A 22764-nucleotide genomic window follows, 5' to 3' on the forward strand; every position below is an offset into this window, starting at 1 on the left:
TGACTGACTTAAGCAGGTCTAATTCCATTTTTACATGTTATGATACTACCTCAATGCCAGAAAAAGACAACACACAGCCTTATCAACACAGAAAAGATAATACAGCTTTTTATGCTGCAGAACTACCAGGGGGACTCTATAGGCAATAACTACCTTTCCAGTATTTAGAAACCATCAGGCAATGTCATTTATGAGCTATTTGCAAGTACAGGAAAACCTCACAATAGTGCCATCTATTACACAAATTTCTTATCTCGGGTCCTTACAGGATTAGGAGGGGTTGGGAATACACAGCAGAAAGTAACGTAACATGACAGATGATTTATGTTTAGGAAAACACACTGCATCATACTGCCATGGTGCACTTCCACCAATTTTCCTACCAAATTTTTTTTTCCATTAAAAATATCTGAAAATATTTGGGGTAAGAGAGAAGAATCTGACAAAATAGTTGAAATATGGATCCAATACAATCACTTGTCTGTTGACTCTAAAATGTCCAGATCTCCAAGTTGCCCGTGGCAGAGAGCAGTAAAACGGTGGCATCTCCTGGTACCCAGGCTTCTGGTCCAAAACGCTATCAACCTGCCCGTTCAGAAAGGTCAGTATCTACTCTGACTGGCCTGTAGTTGCCTCTTGAAAGTGAACTTTCTTAAGTTGACTGGATTCTGTGGTCTTTTCCTTCTTGCCTGTACTTCTATGCACTTTACTTCCCTTTCCCTGAAAACAGGTTAACCCTTTAAGATCTATTAAGTCCCAAAGAAAAGTAAATGGGAATAACCACAGAAGATGACGATATTCACTAAAGGATTTACAATACAGAACTAGATGAAATAATGTTTCCTTGTGTAATTACTTACATAGCTATATTTCATTTTAGAGACAACTGGATGATGGATCAAGATCAGAGGGATTCCCAGCACTGAATTGCTGAGCTTCTCACAGGCCTAACCTCCCCAGGTACCTCGTCTGGAACCGCAGTGTAGCACGTGCTCTTGTTACACACAACAGCCACACCACACAGGACAACCTCACCGTCTACATCAGGGCTGCAGCCACCTTCAGGTTCAGCAAACTTTCCAAACTCCCAGCTCCTTCTCAATACTATAGCAAATGGTGTGTTATGTTAGCATTAGATTTGGGGAAGAAAAAAAAAAAAAGTTATTGCTGCCAACTACAAATAGCAAGAGACCCCAAAGTCTCCTGTGATGCTTTAAAAGCAGATCCCACAATCTGGCAGTATTCCAAAAAGAGTATCAGTGTGAGCTGGCACACAGAATGCTTTTCAGAATCTCTAAAGTGTACTCTTTTTATTCTTCCAGCTGAGACACAGGACATTTAAATCACCAATGGATACAAGACTTCTGCAATGTCACGTTTTTCAACACTGTTCAGATGCAAAGAGAAACAATTAGAATAGAATCTAGTTCTTAACACTGCTACATGTGGTAGCAAAGAATATTTAATGAGTATCAAGCTATTTTTTACTTTTAAATTAAAATTAATTTTATTAAACAACAAGAAATGCAAAGATAGTGATAAGAAAAAATATTTGTTGGGCAATCTAAAAATAAACACTGACACAGGTACAATTCCCTGCAAACCCCTTTATGTAACATTACCATAAAGCTCTTTGAATATGCATATCCACAGTTTAGCATACACTATTCACACAGTGAAAAAGGTTGTAAGGAACATTATAGGAACAACAGAAGGCATTATTGTCTTTTGCTGTTCTTTTTAAACACTAGGACATGGAACATCTCATTGCTGAAATAGTTTAAATGCATAGAATCATAGAATGGTTTGGTTTGGAAGGGATCTTAGAGATCATAGAGTTCCAACCCCCCTGCCATGGGCAGGGACACCTCCCACTAGCCCAGGTTGCTCACAGCCTCATCCAGCCTGGCCTTGAACCCCTACAGGGATGGGGCATCCACAGCTTCTCTGGGCAACCTGGGCCAGTGTCTCACTACCCGCACAGTGAAGAATTTCTTCTTAACATCTAGTCTAAATCTACCTTCTTTCAGCTTAAAACCATTACCCATTACCCTCTCACTACCCCCCTGATAAAGAGTGCCTCCCCATCTCTCCTGTAGCCCCCTTCAGGTACTGGAAGGCTGCTATTAAGTCTCCTCGGAGCCTTCTCCAGGCTGAACAACCCCAACTCTCTCAGCCTGTCCTCATAGGGGAGGTGCTCCAGCTCTCTGACCATCTTCGTGGCTCTCCTCTGGACTCCCTCCAACAGGTGAATGTCCTTCTTATGTTGGGGGCCCCAGAGCTGATTTGATTGACTGTACAAACATGTCTATTATAGTTCATACTATTGTGTAACACAAGTCTGATCTACCAACTGGGAAACAGTTTGCTGGAAATTCTTCCACTATAAATCAGTTTTCATTTATTGAAACTGTCTCGAAGTGCCAAGTAAGCATTAAAGTATGCAGAACATTAAGTATACTTACAGGTTTAGTGCACTTTAAATTCCTTAGTAAGAGAGTACTGGAACAGCAATAAAAAAGGAGCTTTGCTTATATGATTATACTTGTGATAACACAAGTGGCTTGACTTAAAAACAAACTCACACAAAAAAAAAGAAAAAAGAAACTATCAGCACATTACCATTCTTATGATGATTTCATGAACATTTACCAAAACATTAGCAAACTAACAGAATACTTTCCTTTCCTTTACAACCAGTGCTTATCAGGTGAGAACCAAAAACACAAATATAACAAAGAATTTCCTTGTTAATATTAAACACACAAAGGAGAAAATTCAGCTGTAGAATCCATTTATACCATGTCTGAACCATGTGTACAATCTTTGATGTCTTTAAATTAAAAACATAACCAGTTATAAACAATATTAAACAGTATTAAAGTTTTCATTTAGCATCTAAATAAATTATGATTGATGGATTTTCAAGACTGTGAGGTTATTTCAGGAAGAAAAGGAGACCTCTAAACAGATATATTTATGCTGTTGTGATTTAGATCTCTTATGCCTTCCTGCAGTTCCTAGCCATGCACACACACTACAGCCACATCTGTGCAAGTCAAAGGTTTGAAGAGTCATACTGAGTCACAATTCAATAATTAGAAGCAAAAATAAATGAAAATTTCCTCCATGTGAATTTTGATGGACAGGGATATTGGCCATATTAAATTTATAGGATTGACTGAAGAGCAAGGAACGTGTCCATTAGCCAGCTACCGACTAGCCAATGTGTTCACAGCCACCTACCCCCAGCTCAGTCATCCCAGACTTGATCCATATGAAACTTATCTTTAGACATGCACAAATATTCAATGACTGTCAAAGACCCCTAAGGAAAGGGAACGTGACTGTAACACAAGGCAGGAAGAACTGCACACAGGAACTAACCTGAAGTTAGTTATCCAGGAGGTGCTTCCGTATAATTTCACATGCCTGCCTCCTATTGATACCACTTAAATGGTAAACATCAAAGATCATGGGAAGTGTGTGCTCACTAAAATCTTTTTAACTGTTTTCAAAACATGCATTTGTTGCTCTATAAGTTACTTTATACAACCACCAACACAGGTCTTGTTGCCAGCAGTGCTTAAAAATAGCTTTAGAAAAATTAATGAAATAAAATTAGATGATCCTGATAGCTGATCAAGTCTGACCTCATAATGGAGATATGTTTTCTTTAAAATCATATTTAAGTAATTGCTATGAGGAATAATTGTTGACATCTACAAAAGCTGCATAATAAAAATAAATACTTTCAGTCATTTACAACAAAATTAAGAAATTTACATTTCACTTAAACAGGTAACAATACTTTAATGGATTACTTGTTAGTCACTGTACAGTCCTGAGCATGTGTTTGCAGGTGTAATTCAGGTCATTATTCTTCCCCCACAAGAGCACATGACATATGCCAGCTGGAAGAAAACTTTTAATACTTCTGAGAAGCAGTATTTTAATGAAGCTTTGGTAATTATCTGTGCAACTGTGTAAGTCTTTGACTTGCTTTTCACGCACCAAATGGATTAAGGCAGGCCCTACTGTTGTTAGGATTCTTCCATCACCTTTTGACACTGATAAAGCAAACCATCGGGAAGAGCAGAACACGGCGATCTGAACCACAAAGCCAGCATCCCTGAGTGAGTACGACAGTGCAGCAGACAGGGCACAGATGGAAGTAGCTGGCATGCCAGGATTCCCTCATTACCTTAAAACAGAGACCACAGAAAAAAATGAAGTAACGATTAACAAGTGACAATAGCTATAGTATAGTTCACAAAAAAAGTATCTCTTTCTCAAACCCCATTTCTGCTCTTCTCTTATACTCTTACCCCTACTCCCCTAACATGTCACCAAAAAATCATGCCTCTTGCATGCAATCCCAGCTTCATATTTGTCACATAGCTTCATTCCCGTTCTTCTGTCCTGTCCAAAAACTCTTCACAGGGCAACAGTTTGCTCCCTTGTAAAACATACTGTTTGCTATACACTTGTATCTTTACATCAGTCTTCACACAGAGTAAAGCAAATGAAGTCCATAGGACAACGCTCCCAAACGTTCCCTGCCTTAAACTGTTAAGATACCTGCTTCCATGCGCTTATTTTCATGGGACAAATAACAGGTTGCAGGCAACCTTACAGTATACTTTCACTCACCTATAACGTCAACTATATGGAGTTTCAGCTTCTGTTGCAGTGTATTCAGAGCTGCTGAAAGGGAATCTTGAGAAGACGACATTTTTATATTCTGCTTCACATCATTGGAAAGGGACAACCACAGCTTCCCAAAGTCTTCTGTAGTCATTTCCATTGGCCTACAAATAAGTTCACCACATATCTTAGCACAACATGACACATTATTCAGAATATATTTGGTTTCCAAAAAAAGTGTATCTGGAAGCAAACGGACAACAGAGCAAGCAACAAGCAAATACAGATCAGTTTAAACAAACCTCTCCTGTTCCCAGCTTAACACTTAAAAAAGTTTCTATCCCTTGCTTTAGACTTCTAGATCTTAAAAAATACCTTATTCTCTGTAAATGAAAAATCAAAGATATATTTGAGATAACCGCCCATTGAAAGAGACAAAACAAGTTCAATGAGAGGTAGACTTCATTATGGAAAACAAGGTGGCTTTCACTATATAAAAGGAAAGTACATTGGAAAAAGAACACTTGCTTTTTCTACTTGTAAAATAAACGCAGTGTTCAAAAATTAATACAATGAGCTTTCTTCTTCCTCTGCAAAGTAGTCAGACTTTTCATATAATGTACGATTCTCTCTACTCAAATCACTTATTTCAGTGTGACATGTTTATATTCTGCAGTATTTTAAAGTGGCATGCCCTTCTGTCCAGACAGTTCTGTTAGCCTCCTCAAAAACCCATCCTGTAGTTCACAACTACTCTAACCTGCAGCTACTGCCAATATTCTTACAGGATTTATACTTCTTCCTGGTACGTTGCCCCCTTTTTGTAAGTGTATAAATAACCGTTTACTATCTTTAACAGTCATTCAATTAGATTAAAATTAGCTGCTCAAGATGCAGCTTTATATTTCCATAATTAATACCCAAATCATCCTGCCCTTGTCTAATACTTATTTGAGTACATGCATTTTCAAAAACTGTAGCTTATTTTATTTACCTGATGAAGTCCAACAATGATAAAGTTATTGAAAATTCAAGGCAAGTTTCCATCTCTGACTGGTAATTAGCAGAGCCAGACAGAATTCCCTGTGTACAGATTCTGTCCATCCACACACATTTCTGGCAACGTTCCACACTTCGAGCTTCAATTACAGGAAACTGGTAGGTGGGACTCTCCAAAATCTGTATCATTTTTTAAAAGGAATACAGAACATAAGTCTTGCTGTCAAGTTGTGTAAGTGGCTAAGACACAGCTATAAAATTGTGTAAGTGCCTTTTATTTCAATTGATTTTTCCTGAACTATTTGGCAAGTGAACGGAGCTACCATTTCTCAGCTCTCATCGAGGATAAATTAATCATTAACATCTATAAAAGTTTTATGAGAATTAAAACACTGAAGACATCTATCTTTCTGACAACTGGCTTCCCCCCACCCCCAAATGATCACCTAGAGACAGAGAACTGATGGCTAAGAACCTGAATTCTGTAGCTCAGTCCCAAAATAAACTAATACACAAGAGCAGGTAACACTGTAACATACCCCAAGCTGTATGCCAAGAGCAAAAAGCTGAGAAGTCACCCCTAATAACTAGGATAATTTCAAGATTACTCAGCAGTCCCTGGCCTCTCCAAGCACGCTAGTAACACAGATTCTATCTGCGGTAGTGGTCCGTGTGGAAATTTAAATGAATTACAAGGAAAAACTAGACATGAGATGCTCACTTCCTACCAATGCCACAATAGGTTTGATTCAAGCCAGAAATGGGAAGGAAGGAGACTTCATAAGCAGTTAGCAGTTCCTTGATTAAGTCAATTCTAAAAGAAACATTGTGCTTAATTCTCTTTGGCCAGTTATCACTTGCTGAGTGTCTCCAAGGTTTCATAATTCTGTGCTTCTTTCAGCAAAATCTGTGGATAGCCATGCCAATAGGCAATTCCCAAATAGCTTTCCAATTATTCAAGTGAAGTTTCCACCAAGGCTATGACATGCTTTTACCAAGATGTAATCCCAGATGTAGCCGATGTCAAAAAATAAACTGACTCATCTCCCACATCAACTGAATGCATGAGGACAAGAATGAAATAAGATCGATGTCTTCGGAAAAAAAAAAAACAAAAAAACCCCCAAAAAACAGCAAGCTTGAAGCAAGCTTACATAACTTTATGTGAAGGACAAAACTGTATCATGTCTGCCTGTCAGATGAATCCAAATGAATGCACAAGCCCAACAGTCACACCCAGACAAGAGGTTACACAGTGATTTCTTTGGCAGCTCAAATCATACCATTCCGAGTGTGACTGGTTAGGTTTGCATTCAGTCTTAAACATAAGGAAAAAGATTAATTCAGAATTGAAAAATCACACATATTTGTTATACGGAGGTAAGCAGCAGGAAACAAAATCAAGGTGAACTAAAAAAGTGAAATGCTAAGTCTTATACCAAATGACACTTAGTATTGAGATTTCTTTCATTACCCTTTAGGATGCGTGTAATAGCCATACCACAGGTTTTATGGCTATTACATGAAACCAAGTATTGCACCTTTGAATGCAAGCAAAAAACAAGAAGTTCCAAGTGAATTTGAAATATGATAGAAACAAAGTTTCTTACCTGAAAATGTTCTGTTTCTTCAAACACCAAGTTCACAGCATTAAGTGCAAAAGTGGTTTTATTTGAAACAAAAACAGTGAGCAACAAAGAGTTGTCTGTCCACACTTTACATAAATGCAGAGCTAAGGCATCACTCTGACAGAGTTCCACTACTTCAGAGTGAGTGAGCTCTTCTAACTCTTCTGGTAAGGAAGGGACCCACGGTGTTTTACTGGCACTTTCACACTGAGCACTTGGAGAAGGCTGAAGAATTTCAATATTACTATCAGCAAATAAAGACGATTGTGACAGTCTACCATCTGAAAGTCTGTCATCCAGCACAGATTTTTTTAGGGACTGAGGTGTTTCAAATGCTAAATTATCTTCTACAGTATCTGAAGACACAGAGGCTTTCCTTAACCTTGCGTGTATACTCCCCTCACAGTCTTCCACGTTAACAGGTACTCCATCAAGTAAGGGACAAAAATCTAAAGCAGCACTGTTTCGGAAGTCTGATGCCTCCTCACTATTTTGAGTTTCATTTATCTTTGATTTTCTTTTGAACTTTTGAGTAGCTGTGTCCGCTTTCCCCATCTGAAAAGGAAAAAGAAAAAAAAAAAAACCAATGGGTGGGGAAGTCTCTAGTAGCCAGCTGTGTTACTGTTAACAGAATAAAACACAGTGAGCAAGGACAAACAATGACCAAGGATTCAATTCAGATGGCAAACATAAATAAATTCCAAATGTTTTAATGGATCCAGTAACAGACTTGTGTTGTATTGAGTATAGGATTAGCCTATAAATGCCAGAACAATTCTATGTTCTCTCAAACATAAACTAAAAGCTCCTATTAAAAAGCAAGCACAGGTAAACATCTTCTGGTTAAACCAGTGATAAATGCCAAGATTTGAGATGGCTAATATGGTAATGCCAGTCTTAAAAAGATTACGTAATTATGAATTATTTAATGTTCTGCGTATTACCATACATAAACAAAAACCAGTCTTGATGTAACGCATCAAACTCTAGCCTTACTGCCGAATGAATACCACCTGCTCTGGATGAATTCTTTAATGTTCTGTGTATTACCATACATAAACAAAAAACGGTCTTGACATGAGGCATCAAACTCTAGTCTTACTGCCGAATGAATACCACCTGCTCTGCACAGTTGGGTCAGGGAGCCCAAGCTGGTTAGGGAAAATTGAGACTAAAGCTTGAAGTACAACATGTAAACAGAGGGAAGTGCTAGTTACCGAATCAGATCTGCTCCAGACATTGCTTGATCAAGTAATATCCAGCTCATTTCAGGTTCTTAACAAGTTACCAGATTACAAAAGTACTTCTCAGTAGTTTTTCAGTGACTCAGGTTTTTTTTGCCTAGTTTTACCACAACACTAATTTGATCATCATTTGCATATAAATATCTGTAATTATAAATAAGGCAACATATAAACTTTAATCTGGTAAGGCACAAAAGAAACACTTACCAGACTGACACCAGCATTTGATCCTAGCCCAATAAACAAAGTTGATGCTAACTGCTGCTTCTCTTTGTCTTCCTCGGAGAGGCTGGCAACTTGATCAGACTGCGATGCAGGAGGATCACCCACCTGTCCTGCTACTAAGCCACCACAAGACACAGTTTGTGGCTCATTTTCTTAAAAAAAAATACTTTGTTTTCTTTTTTTGGAAGATAGCCTTCTTTTCCCCAGAGCTTGCGTACTCCCTCAAGTTTCAGAGTATTTGTCCTAAGAAAGCAAACAAAACAAAGCAGGATCAATGCTATGAACATCCATTCATAAAACATGCCACCACTCTACTTTAAACACCATTCACAACGTCGGTACTTCAATATACACAGTGTGTAGTGGAATATAACAGAACACTTCCCTATCTGCATGAAGTTCTATGTTAGTAAAGTAACTCACTACTTTTAAAACACCCTGCAAGTGCAAACTAGGACTAGGCTATATAGTCGTAAGTATAGACCTATGCTAAGACAGCATTAGACACCTGCAGCCAGTAGTAGACTGTTTGCCAACTCCAGTTTCAGGTTACATTTATAATGTATTTGACTAATTTTTTAAAAGTGAAGACAAGCAACATGGTATCTATCTTTCTCCCCAGGAGAAATATTCTGGGAATCTCCAAGTATATTTCAATAGTTCTACTGCTGATTCCTTAAAAAAATAATTTAAGTCAATATATGAGACTGAAAATTAGAAGAGACCTAGAAAGTATTTTTATTTCTTATAAAAAGCATTCATGTTCTCAGACACCCAGAACTCTAGCAGAAGTTCATTCAACAGACACAGGCTAAATGCTGCAACCCCTACCCCTGAAAGCCTCATTCAAGTTTTCTTACACACTGGTTAAAGAACCTGAAAAAGCTTCCCAGGTTTCCTGCATACCAATTTACCACAGTATAAATTAAGTTGTTAATTTTTATGAAACTATACATATGGAATTTATTTGTACTGTTCTAAAACTAAAGGAGTATCTTGCACTGTGAAACTTAGCTTCACTTTTATCTAAAAAAGTTTCCTTAAAAGGCACATTGTTGTAAGCCCATAAAAAGTAAGAGTAGCCTGTAAGGAAAAGAAAGAAGCCAGAGAATAAAAATATTTAATCATGTAATCATCAGGTAATCCTGTCCCAATTTTACTGCATTAACAATCACTTAATTTGTACTTTGTGAAGAAACTGAAAAAAGTCTAACCGCATTCGCTTTTCCCTAGTTATTTCAAAGAAGATGCCATCCTGAATTTCTTCTTACATGATAAAGGTTTCCAAGTTCAACTGTATTCTTTATAGTTTTGTGTAATGACAAAGCAAACACACGTGATACTGACAAGAACAGAAGTATAAATGTACTTCATTTCAAACTCCAATTAACTCACTCTTTACGTCCTGTCTCAGCACTATTACCAGATGTATCAGAACCAAAAGATAAACCAGTGGGAGACTGTCTGCCGGTGACACCAGATGAGGGCACACTTGCAGCAAATGACAATCCATAAGGTTCAAAATTCAGAGCTGCAAGACAGACAGAATCTCAAAATTACCATGAGGCATAAAAAGTTAAGAAAGAAATCCATCCCCTGAAAATAGATATGCTCTATTGCTGCACTTCTCAGGCTTCCCACTTAGTATCCTATCCTCATTAAAAATGGATGTTTCTGTTCTCAAAAAAGTAAAATTTTAAAAAAAAATGCATTACAGGTAAAGTTTTGGGGTATTTTTAAATAAACAAAAGCACATACTGCTGTCTTATCAGTACCTACACTAGGTAGCAAGTGTAAGATTTGTGTCATAAAATAAGTTCACAATGGTTATTATTGCAAACTATAACTCCACAGTCAAGTCTAATTGCTCAGTATAATAAAGTGAGGAACCCTTTGCTTTAATAATCCACCTTAATAATCCCCATAAATTTCAAATCCCATAGACCAGGAGATTATAGTAAAACATTCTCATCTGCAGAACAGCAACCTATGATAATGATCAGTTACATACACAGCTAGAGAGATGTGGAACTAAAATCTAAGTTGTACTCAGCTAAGCGTACAGGCAAGAGACGTATTAAGGTAATATTACTTTAAGAAATAATATTAACTGTACACTTAGATTGTTTGCTAATACTTATCAGGTAATTTACCAGCTATTGAATAAGTGCAGTAAACTGTCACCTTTTTCCTGAGACAGCTTTTCCTCTTGTCTCTGGTGATGAGGCTTATATGGTGCTGCACCCTGAGCGAGGCCCTCAGCCACAAACCCATCCAGAAAAGATAAGGAAGCATCTACCTATAGAGAATTAAGGAAACGGAGAAAACAATTAAAATATTTTCTATACATGAGCCTGATGTTACCAGAAGAATATTGTATCTTATCAGCAAATCAGGATCTTCTGTCTCACATCTCCCCTATCTACCAGTAAAGCTGCTGTATTCACATAAATTGTTAAGTATGTTGAAATAGACTTTGAGCTAGAGTTTGTACCTTAAACTAAATCTTCTGCTATTATTTGTTTTGTCTAAACAAGGAAAAAAAAAAAAAGCAGAGTTTTCAAAAAATGGTTGATTCTACCATTATATGAAAATACTGAATTCAACCCCCACCCTGCAAAACCTCAGTAATATCAATATTATTTTCCATCATTCATCATGGGCATTTCAGTTTCAAGATCAGTAGTTTCTAAATAGGAGGAAAACCCTTTGAACTAAAAAGCAGTACCAGGTCACTAAAGCAGGCCTAACTAATCTTTTAAAAAAAAAGGCAACAAAAAAAATCACTGTATGAAATCATAATTTTGTTAAAAGCTACTCCAGCTTACCAACTAGACAACAGTTCTCTCTCTTTTGGTACAGAACATTATGATTCATCACATATGCCTGAACAAGTAGTACGTTTCTGAAAAATCACTTTAAGCAAACTAAAGACTGACATCAGTCAGAACTGTCAAATACAATTTATTTTTTTACCAAAATATTCAACCCCCCCAAACTACAACGACGTTGGTGAAGAACACCCATTGCAGCTGTCTCACCACCATGTCATTGCAGCTAGCGTCAAATGGAAACAAGTTTTTCATCAGTGCTTTGTCTTCACACAGGTGCTTCAGTTCAAAAGCACATTGTCTCATGCAGGTATCTAGAGAGTTGCTGAATTCTTGGATTAGTTTGTCAACTGTTTTCGAACAGGAGGTACGTGATGCTATCTTGGTGACTGCAGCCATTATCCAGGCTTTAGTTTCAGAAGTAACAAAAGTCTTCTTCAGCAGGCTATGCAGCTTTGTCAAAATAACTTCTGGATCAACATCTGTAACAAGGCTGGAATATTCCCCCAACACCTATTCACAAAGAACAGACAACGTATGGATTTAGTCAGTTTTGAAATTAGAATGCAGTGTTAAATAAAATCCACTTCACATTCAAGAAACTATTATTTAAACATGTTCTAAACTATTTCTTTGCCATTTTGCATTTCAAATGTCAAAGGCTTGAAATGATCTTTGTGTTTACCTCAGCAGACTCCAACTTTTAGCTTCCTAAAAATCAAACAGCTCTCTTGAAAAGAAAGCTAAACATAGCAATTAGGCCCTCACAAAACATGATTCGCTCATACTGCAGCCTCTTCCTTGGGTGGATGCTGAAGCTTACCCGTGTATCAGACAATACTAGCATAGGACTTGGCCAGTCACCTGCAAGGCTAAAAATGCATTTCACAACCACATCTGGCCTAATTCTGGTGAAGACAAAAAGGCTCTCAGATGCATGTGGCTGCTAGGCTGTTCCAATAGTCACCAGCCTTACAGGGACCAAGTCAGCTTTTCCACAAACGATGACAAGCTAATATAGTCCTCAGGCACCAGAAGAGGTCACTAAAAATAGATTTCAGCATATTATCTTGACTTCAAGTAAAACCAGAATATTCATGACTAAAAATAAAAGTTTAAGATATTTATTAAAACCATCACCACCTTTGACAGTTTCCTCGTATCTGTGTATTCAATTTTGACCATGTGTCCACCTTACCCAACTCATAACTTGAAGGAATTTCTGTGGATACAATGCATCTTCCTCTTCAAGTAACGTTAAATAAGACTGTACTGCATACATCCTTAGCTGATCATCTTCTTTTCCATCATCAAATCCTAGACAGAAAACAACACACACTTTGCCTGAAGTGCAAGTAAAACCTCCCATCAAATATTTCAAAGTGCATTTTAAGAAAAAAAAGCCAGATGATTAAGGAATGTGACATCCTTCAGATCATTCAGGGAGGTACCCACCTTCAGCCAACAGCCTCAGAAAGTTGTTTGGGATATCAGGATAGAGAACATCACCTCCAACGGAGAACACAGCATTCATTGTTTGGATGAACCACTCACTGTCAGGGGCATACCTGTCCAGATGTTAAGGAATGAAGTACTAAGGTGTAACTTTTTTTTCTTTTTCAGTGCATTTCCTAAGGAAACAGATTTTCCACAAATAAGCTACCCATCTCGCTCTCCTCAGTAAGGTGGGGACATGATGGTCAAATATCAGCTCAATCTAACCACAGAGAAAATATTCCTGCATCTTTTATAAACTCCAAAGCCAAAACAAAGTATTTCTAGTGACATTACTTTCTCTCAGTGAAATACAAGAAACACTGTGGTCATTTTTGTATGAATTTTCTTTTGCCTATTTTTTTGAGCAGAAAGCACAGCTGTAACACTTCCAACTTCCAAAGACCATGAAAGATGCTTTGAAAGGTACAATTGCTACATTTACCTGAGCTCTGACTCCAAAGTTTCAGAAAAATAAAAGGATATTTCTCAGCTAGTTCTGCTATTTTGCCAACTAAGTTGATGATGGTATATTCTTCCTTGCTTTCTTTTAAGTAGTCAAGCATCTTCTGAACTATGACAACTACGTTCTGTCCATTTGTAATTCTATAGAAAAGCTCTAAAGTCTGAAAGAGAAAGCAAAAAAAACATTTAATTGGCTCTTATGACTTAAAAAAGGAAGCACGGAAATAGAAACATTTTAGTATGATGCCAAATTGAGAACTGTCTGTATTTGGCAAATCTTAAATGAAATACACTGCTGATCTACACAGCCTGTCTCATTAATAGTGTTCATAACTGCTCTCTCACAATAACTGAGATATAAAGTGCTTTTTACACTACTCCTTTTAGAAAACCTACCACCTATCTTAAAAATTAACTTAATTTTTGATGCTTAAAAATTCACTGACCTCCCTTTTAATAATGGGATCTGGATGGTCCAGACATTCGATTATTGTCATCTGGTGTTGAAGTGCCAGATTAGGATCCTGCCGGACAACACAGGTCAGGGCCTTTAAACCTAGAATATAAGTGATTGGAAATGATGTAAGGGAATGTATACTACTACGATCGAATTAAAAACATCTTACTTCAATCAGGTATCCTTACCCAAGTATTTCAAATTAATTTTAGGTGACAAAATAAATTTTCCAATGCACTTGGCAGCCTTTTCAAGTAGTTCAGATTTGGAATGAATTGTATAAATTGTTTGCACACATTCAAACAAGATGGCTGTGGGAGGAAGCGAAAGGACATTTAATATGTATTAAATATTTCTATAATGCAAAAATTTTTAACATTCAAGCTCATTGACTGTATAAAGGAACTACAGTGTTGTTCCACCCCCACTGAATCCAACAGAGTAACTACTGACATAAGTAAAAACAGGATGAAAGACTATCTCCTTTAGTATATAGATACTTTTTTATTAGCCTTTGCCATTGTGCATACAATCTTCTGTCCTTAAAGTTCTTCCAAGCTTGAAGTCTCCTATAGCTGCTCAAGCGACTGGACCGGGATGGTCTTTAGAAAGCCAACAGGCAACCATAAAGGATTTGAGACACAAACATTTTTCAATAATTCATATGATTTCTTAGCTACGACTGACTGACAGCCAAAATCATCCCAAGAACATCCTTATTAAAAGAAAACCTTGCATAGTTGTTTGAGAAAAAGCTAGAAGTTAACTGAGCAACACAAAAAAAGTAATTAACCCTTTGTCCAGCAATTTGGGCAAAGATTCAAACCAAGTTACTCTCCCCAGGTTAACTGGCATTTAAAATCATGATGCAATGTTCAGTTATCTGTGTAATTCAGTCTCTTAAGTCAACTGTCCAATAGACAGCCACCTGCTCTTCTTAAGCATTACAAAACTAAATCTGAGAAAGACTAGCATATTAACAACTCAACTGCCTACAAGGAAGGAACCCACAATAACCAAGGACTTTGCGTAAGAAACAGTAATCACTCAATTACATTTTTCTTTTGTCTGGGATAAGCAACTAAAGGTTTATAAAAAGCTTATCAGATGTGAACAAAAACTACATACCTAAATTCTATGTCCTTGTATAAATCATAATAAACTGCCCACTTTGGCCCCTTAAATCCTTAGAACAAATTTATTGTTTACCTCAGCAAATGCAAATTTTCTGCATTATAAGGCAACACACCTCCCAATATCTCATATGTTCCTGCCTAAAAGAATAGATTCAATCAACTGAATACACGAAACATCTGACAGATGCTTCCTCATGTATTACCTACTAAAAGAGAATATTTCCCCAAAGGTTCCCTTTTTAGTGGAAGTGAAGCTTACACAATGCTTTACCAAACAGGCACCAGGTAGGCATTAGGCATCTAGAGTTTTGGGCTGTCTTTCTTTTATTGTTCCTCTCCTCAGTTTTAAAAAAGTCTCAGTTTTCTGTCCATTTCATTATCACGGGTACTTTGGCAACATCTATGGGGCTTTACTTTAAACAATAAAATAATGGGGGGGTTAGGTCTTTTAACAGTGAAACAGCTCTTAATGTAGGGTTCTAGAACATCAGACCTCTGTGTTCAGGGAGGTGTTAAGACCTGGGGAGGGGAAGGCAAGGAAAAATCCAAATAAATTGATCAGCTTTTTATGCGAAAAACTTAGCAGTGCAATCATTCCTTCTGCTTTGTTCTAGCAACAAATACAGCTTTCTCTGCTGAGAAGATAATGAAATTAACATACTCATCTACCATGTTCTAGCAATTTTTAACTGAGATGTGTGCCAAAAACACCTTTTCAAAGGCAGCCCTGAACTCCGGAGGTGTAATTTTTATTAACTGTCACTAGAGGAAATGCCCTTAGACAGCTGTAAAGAACTGATGCAGTCACTCTTGCACACTTTTTATTGCCTTTCTCACAGCAGTGAAAGAAGATCTAAGCAATTCTAATAAACAGGGCTGCATCACTACAATTTTTTTTTAATCATTTATTTCAACTTAAGCTACATTCAACAAGAGCTTTCATGAAGAAGCTGACTTTCTGTATTTAAGGCCAAGGACAACGCAAACATAGGCTATATGCTTTTCAGCCAAGACGAATTCCCAGTAAATAAACATGTTTTACTTCAATGATACAAAACTGCACTGAGCAGCAATGTATCACTTGTTTTACAATTCACTAGTCAGACACTTAAGAATACAGTTGTATATTAAGAATATAACTAGATTTTTCAAAAGTACTGCATATGTATTTTAGCATGATCAACTACTCACACTTTCAGTCTTTCCAAATACTGATCATTACACAAAATAACCTCACCCACCATATGTAATATTATGATTTATCTCTGCTCTTCTTAAAGATTCATCTAGAACATCATACATCAATTCGCTTGTCCTGTTCAACAAGAAAAAAATATTTAAAATTATTTTCAGCACTAACATACATGTAGTCTTATCCTGCCAAACAGCTGAAACACTAGTATTGAAATCTGTAATGCAAATTATTCATATCCACAGATTCACTTTAACATGGAAGAGCTCTATAATGTGTTTCTAAACGGCATCTAACAAAAGATGTTTGCAGCTTTCAAAAGAAACATTTACCTTATCACAAGAACAAAAACACTTCCCTCACTATTTGTATAAAAAATAAAATAAACAGGAAAAAGAACACAGACAACTAGGCCCTCACAAAATGACATCACTTTTTAAAATATCTTTACTCCGGATTTGCACACAGTTTTTCGATAACCTTGTAACAGAAGTCCCAGCACAGATATATTTCAAGCCTATTCCACAATAATCAATTGTTTAGCCAATCCAGAAGCTAAGAAACCGATTTTGCACTTTAAAAAGCATCTGCTCAGTGTATTGGTTAATAACAAATGTATAAGAAGTTCAACAGTAAAATCCCCTTACAAAAGAAAAAAAAAACAAAAACCACAAAACCAAACCAAAACCAGAAAGGTGTCTATGTGTCTATGAGGTAGAGGTCATGACTGTATTCTTTGTACCTTCAAAATATTAATTATGGAGAAAGATCCGGTTACCTTGGATCAAAATATTAATTATGGAGAAAGATCCAGTTACCTTGGATCATCTTTTCCTAATAGGCCCAATATTCTTAAAAGCTGAATTTGTAACCATGGTGCTGGCACGCTGTGATAACTGAAGTCAACAGGTAGCTTTCCTCCCACTACCTGCTTTAGGATCGTTACAAAACTCCCAGTCAAGTCCTTGTATCCAGCTGAGTTTTCCTACATAATGAAAAAGAAATACAATTCAAATACTTTGAAATAGCACCTCAAAAGTGCTATATGCTGTTCAGACAAGACAAATACCATCCAGAAATTGAGTAGGATCAAAATACCTACACTGATGGTTTCATTTCTTTAAATCAAACTTCTACTCTCATCCCCCAATACCTGTAAGCTCTTCTCTTTAAACCTGTGCTATCTTCTCACACATTTGCAAAGGGAATGGATGTAACTTGAAGGCAACAGTAAAAAAAAAATTACAAGCAAATTCCAGCAAACCCTTCAACACACCGTAGTGTGTCCTCTAGCGAAATATGCCAATAGTGCTGAGCATTCAGATCAAGAGGTGGATCTGTCAAGCTAAGTGGAGAGCTAGCACAAACAAAACACAGATATCCATGATCATATAAAACAACTTTTCTAATGATTACAACTGGTTTTTTTCTGCAAAACTTCTGTGCAGTAATACACTGTGTTTAAAATATTATACATATACTTTATATATATATATATGTATAAATAGCTTTTAAGTTCAGTTGTGCTTCTAATTCTTTGCCTACCTTAATCATTTGAAGATAAATATGCAAAGAAGCAGCCATGACTCCAGCATCCCTATCACATAAGGCTTTCCGGAACTTATCATGAATATGCTGAACTTGGTTAGGAGCAATGAGATAGAATTTATATAAAGCTTGAACAGCTTTTCTTCGGACAATTTCCCTGAAGAGAAATGAAATTTACACAAAACAAAATGAAGCTGCTTGTGTATTTTAAGTACTTGACTTAACAAAACAACTTGCACTTGTTACTTCTAGAGCAATGTAAAGTTACACGGACAGCCATCATGATTTGGAGAGAGATGAGAACCCACGTTTTGCATATTTGGTAACAAATGACTTTGCAAATACCATCTAAGTGAGGAAGTGACAAAGCAAACTTAAAAGCATAATAGTGTTTGATGTCAGATTGACAATTGGAAAGAATGGCCACCAAATAAACAATGAAATTGGCCACTGCTAATCTGTTGTGGTCCCATGTGTAGCCCAAAAAATATGTCTAGAAGTTATTGAGTCAGTTCATTCTGCAGTTCCCTTTCTAATCAACATAACACTTATAATGTTATCCTCTGTATAAGGGACATTACAAATTAAGAACCAAACAATCCAATGGTATTAATATATGCAGATATACTTTTACCAACAAATCTTCTATAAAGAGCCGTATAAAAAAGTATCAGTGAAGTACTTCAAGGATCCCAATTTGTTTCTTCACCTTCTCTACAAACACTTCATCCACATATATTCGTTAAAAGGACTCCAGCAGATAAATTCAATTACACTGAGCTATCAAAACTGGTTATGAAAAAGTTACCACCTATCCAATAGTCAGTAAAGACTGCAAATAAATGAGACAAGAATCCAAGAGAAAAACTAGGAGAGGAAGAATTTCTGAAGGTAACGATTAAAAAGACCAACTGAGAGGAAAAACACTAGTTTACTAAAACCACCTGCAAAATCAAGTCATTCAACCATACGAGGCCACTGGAAATTCTATAAATGAATACGTACTTGGAATGCTGGAGTTTGTCTTCTATTAGGGGAAGAACAGCTGGAATCATCTCCCGGGGAAAGATCTGGCTGACAACGGTTAATGCCATGCACACTTCTACTAGATTGGTGCTCTGTAAATCCTGTTACAATCATTGAAAGAAGACAGTCATTTTTCATTTAGACTTTTAAGTTCTGCACAGACACACCCCAAATCTTTCCCAAGCAGGCTGCACCCAGCCCACCTACAGCAAGCATCTTGCTGCCAGCCATCCTGTTGTCTGCTCGTGTTTGAGAACTGTTAACTCTGAGCTAATCGGGTTCTTTTCCTCTCTTTTTCAGAAACAAGAAACAAGCAGCCCCCCACACTCATGTTATAGAACTATATGCATATTTTATATGTATGTGAGATTAACACATAGAGCTACAATCAATGTTTGTTTACTGAAACAGTCTGATGATTGCAAAACTATGCTGAGTCCCCAGCTGGATCAGTGGGATAAGTCACTTCTCACAGAATTCAACAGTATTCTCTCTAGTACCTTTGGTCAGCCCAAATAATTAAAAAAAAAAAAAAAGGCAAGCTCAATAATACTGCCAATTACATATCTGTACACTAAAATAAGACATTACTACTCCCTGAGAAGAGAAAGCAAATTACACGTAACTTTCTACAAAAGAAAGAATAAAAATTCACAATCTGCCCCAAATACAACTAAAAATAGTAGATATATCTCACTGCAACCTTAAACCAAAAGAGGATGGATGAACCCATGAAATACAAAACTAGAATTATTTTTCAAACCAAATGAAACATGTAAGATTTCCAGCTCGCATCATTATTTGCTCTGGTCATTTGTCCCAGATAGGTTTTAGTGCTCATTTTGCTTTAGTTCTTTGTGGAGGCTCATTTTTCACTTCTTTCTATATCCTTACTAGTTTCAAGTCAGATTTTTAAAGATTATTAAACAGTTTTCAATCACAACAGCAAGAAAAACATCACTTTCAGTCTACAATTTCTATGACTTCAGCCTACTATTATATTAAAGTAATCATTACGCAGAAAGAGTTATAATAAGTCACAATTGCTCCATGACACCAACGAAATATTATTAGGTAATAGACTTTCAGTGTCACTTCAAAGTCCATTTACATTTTCTATCAAAATTATTGAAAGAACTCAAAGAAGACAACAGATACTTGCTGTCAGCTAAAAGCAGAAGTTTACATGGAAATATGCATGCATGGCTCCTCCTGGAGTTGAGAATGTACATAATTGTTATATTTTATAGGGAAATTTTACAGTATATCTCCTTTGAAAAAAATAAAAATATGGCTTTTACAACAAGAAAAAAAACCAAGATTTAATTTAAAAGCCAGGGAAAGCCATTTCAAATTTTCACTGATATCCAAAGAAACTGCAGCTTTAAGAGAGCAAGACAGAACTAATGAGTACATAGCTTAGACGTTGTGTGACGCAAAACAGGAAAAATTGGTCCAAGTTTAGTTTACCTCCAGACCTCCAAAAACACTGTACCTTCACAACTGTATTCACAAGTAGAAGCAGCAGTTCATGATTTTCATGAAGAAATAGTGACACTGCCAAGTAACCTATAAAAGAAAGCAGCCTCCATTACTACTTTCAAGCAATAACCAACTTCAAGACAGAAAGCTTAAGGCTGTCTAATAGGAGAAGAGTTAACTCAAAGAATTAAAAAATACAACAATCCCCCCACACTGTTGGATGACAATTGTTAGTGTTTTGAATACCAAGACTTTATTTTATTTCGAGGCAAACCAGTTATATTCAAGTTGCAGTAAAGTTCAACACATAAGAGCTAAGAATTCACAAGCTGTGAGAAATAAGAGAAATTACAATACTGTTACAGCTAAAGAGCAGCCAAGAACACCATGAGAAATCACTTCCTGGAAAACAAGTATCTTCTCTGCACAGAAAAAAGTATATTCCTTCTAGACTACACAACAAATGCACTTCCTTACATTTGTTCCTCTTTTTTCATAAAATAAAGTTCCATTTCAAATAAATTTTATACTCAACCTGGAATACAGAAGTAAATTCACCAGCCTATGCCAAAACCTCCCCTGTTCCTTCTTAACAAGAAACAATTCCAGAATGCCAGAAAAGAAACATGCCAGAACCTTTTTCATCAAGACCCCTCTTCTTTTTAAACTAAGGGACTTAAAGTAGGTGGGGGGGAAGGGGGGGGTGTCACAACTCACAGCAATATTTGTACTGGTTCATTCAGGCCTTAGGGATCAAAATGAACAACTTTGATACAAATAACTGTATGGTCTGGGCCACCAGACTGATCTATCTGCTTGTGAAACTATGATCAGCTTAGTACACCTACAAAAAAGTACTTGACTCTCATTCATTGAGGCTCACATTGAGTAAAAGAGTAACCCATCTTGATTGGATCAACTGACACTTCCTTAATACAGACTTCGGTATATTGCACCAAGAACAGACAAGCTTGTCCTCATATATCACATGTAGCTGCAGAACAAAAACAACAAAAAAAAACCCCAACCCCCCCGCACACTCTTGAGGATATCCTTTTACCAGATCAATGCTTAAGTGTGCTTAGCATCCAGAGAACTTTAAGCCAAAAAAAAAAAAAAATGCTGCTTCACCCAAGCCTTCTCAAAAAGAGCCCTAGTATGGAAAGGTCTCAAACTGATTAATAACAACACACGTGGGTTCTTGACACTTACAGAGGTCACAAAGTTTTCTTCAGAACAGCTTACCACCTGCCCTCCCAGGTTTGGTGAAGACCGAATTTCTTAATCCCTACCAGAGCATCTGCGCACTGGCTTTCTTTACTCAGGGATAAAGCAACTTTAAATCATCACTTGTAACACATTCTCTCAGAAACTCCAATACTTGAGTGGATGATCCAGATGAAATTCAAACAAAGGATATCAACCAAGTATATCCCGCAAGACATTGCCTTCCTTCTGTGTATGCAGACATAGTATTGCTTGGAGTTAAACCATTTTCTCTGCAAACAAGAAGAAACGTCTTCACTAGGCAGTTGAATCAGCAACTGCAAGGAAATTCTCCAGATGAGACAGGCTGACAGCTACTTCACGCTAAATCTACTGGAAGCAAGTTAATAGCCACACTGGCAGGCAAGGCAATCACAAAAGCATGAAATTTCAAAGAAATCTGAACTAGCCTTTCAGATTTCCTCAGGAACTTCTGCATCTATGCTATAAGGACCTCCCTATTTGCCTTATTTCCTACAACTGTTTCTAAATGAAAAAAAATCCTACAAGCACCAAAACACAAAATATTTTAGGGCCACTTTGCTAACAGCAGTAAGCCCTTTATAAAAATTCTAAACAACTGTCTCTAAGTTAAATACAGTGAAACCAAAACTATGCTTGCAGAAATTGTCTGAAATTGACATTTTTGTCTACTCTTGTGCTACAGTACTTGAAAAAGAAACCAAATCTTCCCAGAAACTCATTCTTAGCTTGATGCATTTTTTTAACAGAATTTCTCTGAAATTACTGGTTTATTGGTGCCGCAAGTCAAAACAATGGATGAACAACTGATGATTTAAAATTAATTCATTTCCCCCAACTTCTGTTCTACAAGCAGATACAAAGCAGCTCATAAACTAGGGATTTAGTTATTTCCAAAGAGGAGCAAGAGACTATGAAACAAGACCAAGAAAACAGAAAAACATTTTAAGTGAGTTGTATTTTTACATGAATTATAAATCCTAAGAAACTTTAACGACACAGTTTGAAAATGTTATCAGGACTACAGTTCCATGCACATACCAACTCTTTTCTCCAAAAGATTTCCTTGCTGTGCAAGTTTGATGGCATGAATATATCCAAAAGAAGACTCGTACCCCAGCATTTCACAATAGATGAGTCTC

At 36.8% G+C, this 22764-nt stretch overlaps 1 protein-coding gene across 1 annotated transcript in view; it reads right to left on the reverse strand.

Moving 5' to 3' along the window:
• Positions 1 to 4043: 4043 nt before the first annotated feature.
• The window catches only part of AP4E1 (adaptor-related protein complex 4, epsilon 1 subunit), a gene marked incomplete at its 5' end in the record, with an annotated part of 19496 nt that continues 775 nt past the window's right edge, over positions 4044 to 22764 (reverse strand). Inside the window, 20 exon segments of the mRNA XM_010077096.1 lie at positions 4044 to 4204; positions 4654 to 4811; positions 5642 to 5826; positions 7257 to 7829; positions 8726 to 8896; positions 8899 to 8986; positions 10139 to 10274; positions 10928 to 11042; positions 11785 to 12087; positions 12773 to 12891; positions 13030 to 13142; positions 13555 to 13694; positions 13980 to 14089; positions 14179 to 14301; positions 16368 to 16441; positions 17137 to 17303; positions 17864 to 18023; positions 18872 to 18993; positions 20388 to 20461; positions 22664 to 22761. Of these exon segments, the coding sequence (XP_010075398.1) occupies positions 4044 to 4204; positions 4654 to 4811; positions 5642 to 5826; positions 7257 to 7829; positions 8726 to 8896; positions 8899 to 8986; positions 10139 to 10274; positions 10928 to 11042; positions 11785 to 12087; positions 12773 to 12891; positions 13030 to 13142; positions 13555 to 13694; positions 13980 to 14089; positions 14179 to 14301; positions 16368 to 16441; positions 17137 to 17303; positions 17864 to 18023; positions 18872 to 18993; positions 20388 to 20461; positions 22664 to 22761 (3190 nt within the window).

This window comes from Pterocles gutturalis, unplaced genomic scaffold (genome assembly GCF_000699245.1).
Source record: "Pterocles gutturalis isolate BGI_N339 unplaced genomic scaffold, ASM69924v1 scaffold21068, whole genome shotgun sequence".
Classification (NCBI taxonomy): domain Eukaryota; kingdom Metazoa; phylum Chordata; class Aves; order Pterocliformes; family Pteroclidae; genus Pterocles; species Pterocles gutturalis.